Source organism: Nelusetta ayraudi, unplaced genomic scaffold (assembly GCF_046127955.1).
Source record: "Nelusetta ayraudi isolate G7.1 ecotype Tasmania unplaced genomic scaffold, CSIRO-AGI_Nayr_v1 ptg000005l, whole genome shotgun sequence".
NCBI lineage: Eukaryota > Metazoa > Chordata > Actinopteri > Tetraodontiformes > Monacanthidae > Nelusetta > Nelusetta ayraudi.
In genome coordinates, this window is record NW_027466055.1 from 9,869,177 (window position 1) to 9,874,046 (window position 4,870).

Below are 4,870 nucleotides of genomic sequence, written 5' to 3' on the forward strand. Positions count from 1 at the left end.
TTCTCTTTCCAGGCATTGCAGATTCGGTGGCAACAGTTTCCTTTGAGAAAAGATCCTGTCCGCTTTTTTTGTTTCTGTCTCTGCATATTTGTGTGAGTGACTTCTCCTTGCCAGCTTTTAAATAATGTAGTGTTTAGAGCCTTTATTTGTCACCGGAAAAATAAAGGCTTTTATTTAAAAAGCTGCTGAGGCACACGTGAGCAATCGACACAACACGACTCTTCAGAAGTGATTCACTGTACAAAAGAAGTATTTTATTAAATACATAAAGTAGATACATATTTCCACCTCATTATTTCAACTTTACAGGAATTAAATCAAATCATTGCATAAATACATACATGTATCTTTACAATGCGCTTTACAGAAACTATTACACAACAACCATATAAACATTATATACATTTTTTTGGGGGGTCCATGTTTTACAGTGATCCTAACACTTGAGCCACTGAACAGGGCTCTCATGCCTCACGAGACACTTTTGAAAAACGTATGTAATTCCTCATTGCCAATGGGACCACTGATCCCACAAATCCATTTTCCCTTACAGATGACTTTGTACAGATTTGCATAACTTCATTGAAAAACAAACCCGGCCCTTCAATTTATACTTTCCTGAACCTCAGTGCTGCTGCTGGAGGTTTCAAATCTTTTCTTCTCTCTGATGCTCAACCAGTGCTTATTCTGCACTTTGGGTCGCCAAAGTTTGTCGCGACCTGTCGAACTGACAACTAAGAATGGAACCCGCACCCCTCTTGCTGTGCGGCGACGGTGCCGATCGCTGCACCGCCGTGTCGCAAATCTAATCCTACCCTTAATGTAATTAATAGAACGTAATAGAACCCTTCGCGCCTGATTCGTATTTTGAGGACTAGCGTTTTGGTCCGTGCACTGTTTCGAGCTCGGCTGCGGCGCCCCCTAGTCCGAATCCTCACTGCTGCAGTAGGAGCTGTCGCAGCACTCGGCCGTGTAGAGGAAGGTGTGAACGGTGGGGTTGAGCTTGGGCATCCAGTGGCGAGGTATGAGGAACGTAGCCAAGTTGAACAGATCCACGAACACCTTGTAGCGGTCACTGCGGGCAGGGAAAAACCTTTCGATTAGCCGGTGAGCATGCGTCCTCTCTACCACCGACAGCCACTTGTGAGGATGACAAGTCCGAGTTGAAGACAAGTCCAGACTCCATGCAGAACTTTTAATTTAACGTTCTTGAAGGATTTAGCTCGCAGATTACAGAGTAAAGAGACCGTGTGGCAGTTTTTCCTTCGACAAGCCCGCCGCAAAGTGTCTAAAATGAACTGAGTTGGCGTCACACTGAAGGCTGTAATTGCTGGAGTCAATTTGAAACCATTTAATACCTGACGGTGGATCTCAGGTAATGGTAGCCCGAGGAGCCGCCGGTTCCAGCCTTGCTGCCAATCATGCGGTGCACCATGCAAACGTGGTTGTCTAAAGGAGAAAAAAGGCATTGAAAACGCATAAGTTTGTAACTGTTTTTTTTTTGTTTTGCATGTCGTTTCCAAGGAGTCCATGTGAACAGGATGTTTAATTAATTAGTCAGACAGTGTGAATGTTGATCGCATCATCGGCCTCTGGGGTTCTGGCCCCAGACGTTGGTGTCTCATAGAAATGAGCACCTTGTACACCCCCCCCCCACCCCCCACCCCCCACCCCACCCCCGTGCCATACTCACATCTCCACTTTGTCATGAGGGTGTCGATATCCATCAGGGACGTGAGCAGCTGGAAAGGCACCTGGAACCTGGGCTCCTCCCTGAGAGGATAGATGACTGAGTTTCTGATGCCGTAGCATGTGTGTCAGACACGTTAGTCTGCTCACATGTCTATTTTAAGGCAAGGCGTGGGAGGAAACGCCTGTTACATAAACAAGCCACCAACCTGTAGAAGTAGATCATTAAGGCACCCTGGAGAGCCTTGTAGGAGAGCCGCCGATCACCTGGCCGGGGAAATGAAAAAAGAAAAACATGTTTGAGCTGGTTCGTATTCAGGAGCTCGGCGGAGCACAACGAGACCGTTCGGGTGTTGAAAGGTCACTGACCTCTGCTGACCAGATGGTCGTGGCGCTTTTCTTCAAAGAGAGATGCGAACACCTCTTTCTGTTTCACCAGCTCCGCCATCATCTCCTCCTTCTCCTCCCAATCTGATATTTTCTGAGGATGAAAACACAGAGTAAGATGCATGAGCGCTGTCAATCATCGGAGCACTCCGGGGAAAGGAGCGGAAGTTTGTTGCGCTACCTCGATTTTCTCCTTCTCCTGATTGAACCCGTCAAATATATTGATTTCTAGCTTTTCCCAGAAATTGAATCCATCCACTTCCAAGCCAGGCGTTCTCTCCAGCCATTCCTGCATATGTGAAAAAAAACACGATTTTTGTCTCCACCGCAACGCTGCAAGATAACCGACAAGATAATGTATGCAAATTTAAAAAAAATACAAAGACAAACCTCAACTAGTTTTAAGAGTGTTGGCTCCCTCTCGGTAGCGAGCAGCATCTCACTTTCCTGACCCTTGAAATTGTCCCTGTAATGGCGTCTGTTGTATGAGACCCTCAGGTTGTCTGCAACGCCAATTTTGTTTTCCAGGATGCGAAACTGAAGGCTCTGGAATCCAGACGCGGGGGTCAGATACTCCCTGTGACACGGAGAAAACCAATCAATGCAATTCATGCATGATGATGGAAAAGGTATGTTTTGAACAGATGGTTGACCACTGAGGTAGTTGTTGCTAACGGGTATTTACAAGCTTACCTGAAGTCAAAAAAGTCCAATGCTGTCATTGTTTCCAAAACAGTAAACTGGTCAACCAACAGCTTGAAGATCATAACGATCCTGTTAATGCGAGTGTTGACTTTGAGCATGTTGCGCTCATCACGGACCTGGAGAAACAACATGAGTTCAGTATTTTTCTGTCCGTCTATCCATTAAGCTGACAACCACACAAAATCACTGCTTTTCTAGTTATCCACCCAACTAACTGGCTACTATTGCTATTAAGCTATCAAACTAGCAATCCAAGTTGGCTGTTTTATCCCATGTCTAGTGTAGATGGGAATATATTGGTAACATCCTGATTAAATGTCAGCCGTCTGTCCCACAGCTTTGTGTTCCCTCGACGGTAACCTTTGGCTTCACACAAAGACCACTATGAATTTTTTGGCCTTACACAGAGGAACGGTTGAGTTGCTCAATAATTAGAATTATTGCACCAATATTTTAGAATTTAACATGTGTTTTTTTTCCCCAGAAGGGAATGAAGCACCATTTAATCATTTAAGAGCTGATAAAAGCTGTTGCAAATTCCCTCCCCCCTGACTGCAAATCAGTTGAATAAATATTTCTTGTTTAATACAATTTCAAATAGTGTGACATCATAGTTTTCTACCACAGTTCATCCATTTTCTTTTTATTTAAACTGCTCTTTTATCTGATATTGCCCTTTTGCGCAAGTCTTTAATATATAATTTAATAGCGCAGAGAGTCAATCAACGAGACAAAAAGGAGCACAACATCACAGAACCTCAGGGAGAAACATAACTTACGTGTCCACTGATGAAGATCTCGCGCACTGAATCCAGCTCAAACAAAATCTGTTTGAACCAAAGTTCGTAGGCTGCAATGATACACAAGTTTGACAAGCTCGAGTTCAGAGGGGGATGTTACGGGAAGAAAAAAAAAATCACTTTTATATTTAGCCTTGTACATGTCACAATACAGAAAATAAATTAATGTATTTTTTCTTGTTGGCATTGAATTTTTCAGTTTCTTTTTTATTCTACTTGCTAAGCTTTTTTTTCATTGAAAGTTTTGAAAGTTAGCAGCTTTACCTTGATGGGTAACGACAAAAAGGTGCTCATCGTGGATCTTTCTTCCCTTCACTTCGCTCTGCAGGACCTGAGATGACAGTATCTTCTCTAGCTGAAAGGTAAAAAAAGGAATACAGAAAACAGAAATGTAAGGAACAATAAATAAGAAAAGGTTTATTGAAAATAAATCTTGTAATACGTGTTCTACCTGCAGGTAGTCCCCGTAGATGATTCCACCTTTACTGGCCTTGTTAACCCCGGCTTGAGTAGGATCGTCATCCTCCCCCTCTGCTGGTGGCTTGTTTTTAAACAACCTGGAAGAACAAGTAAAAAAAAGAAAAAAAAAGACCATTTGTCATTTGGTGCGACTCATCTGTGTTATAAATAGTAAGAAAATAATAATAAAAAAAAATAACTTCAAGAAAAAAAAAGCTTGAGAGAAATCATTTAGAGACAATGAAAAAAAGACAAAGGAAAGTTCTACGTACAAGTGCCTCTTCTCAAAGTACGGGCATCCGCTCATGACTTGTCCAAAGTAGTGGTGGCAGAGATGTATTTCTTCCTCCAGCGTTTAGTGGTTAATAAAAGCGTTTTCAAAGTCATCGAGATTTTTAAAGATTGCCCTCATCCAATCCCCCATGAGGACTGTGGTCACATCCGGCCCGCCTCTATTTGCCTCGTGGGGCTGTTTTTCTTGAAAGAAAAAAAGAAAGAGAAAAAACTTCTGGACTTTGTTTGATCAAAGCAATGCATCACAAGACCTTCTTCAAATAACAAAATAAAACACACACAAAAGAAACCGTCAAACCTGTTATTAGATATGTGGTTTAAAAAAAAAGCTCGGTTGAATACGCTCTTGACGAGGGAAATAGGACTGACTTGTACTGAAAAAGAAAATATGTAAGATGTGAAAAGAAAACACCTGTTGATTTTGGTTCCCTGGAGGCCCAATTTTTGTTTGGCTAGACCACAATGTGCTTGTTAAATTAGGTTAGTGTCTGTCGTTTAAATGTTTGTCTATTTAAATATTTTATTTATTGTAGCTT

General features: G+C 42.3%; 1 protein-coding gene across 1 annotated transcript; it reads right to left on the reverse strand.

Moving 5' to 3' along the window:
* Window positions 1-232: 232 nt before the first annotated feature.
* On the reverse strand, window positions 233-4,468 carry tdo2a (tryptophan 2,3-dioxygenase a). Its single transcript, XM_076012371.1, has 12 exons — window positions 4,313-4,468; window positions 4,033-4,138; window positions 3,846-3,936; window positions 3,561-3,631; window positions 2,770-2,897; window positions 2,467-2,653; window positions 2,258-2,365; window positions 2,059-2,170; window positions 1,899-1,956; window positions 1,694-1,773; window positions 1,359-1,449; window positions 233-1,075 (listed from the first exon to the last, which is right to left on the reverse strand). The coding sequence occupies exons 1-12, from the start codon at window positions 4,345-4,347 to the stop codon at window positions 922-924; spliced, it is 1,221 nt and encodes a 406-aa protein (XP_075868486.1). The 5' UTR covers window positions 4,348-4,468; the 3' UTR covers window positions 233-921.
* Window positions 4,469-4,870: the final 402 nt, after the last annotated feature.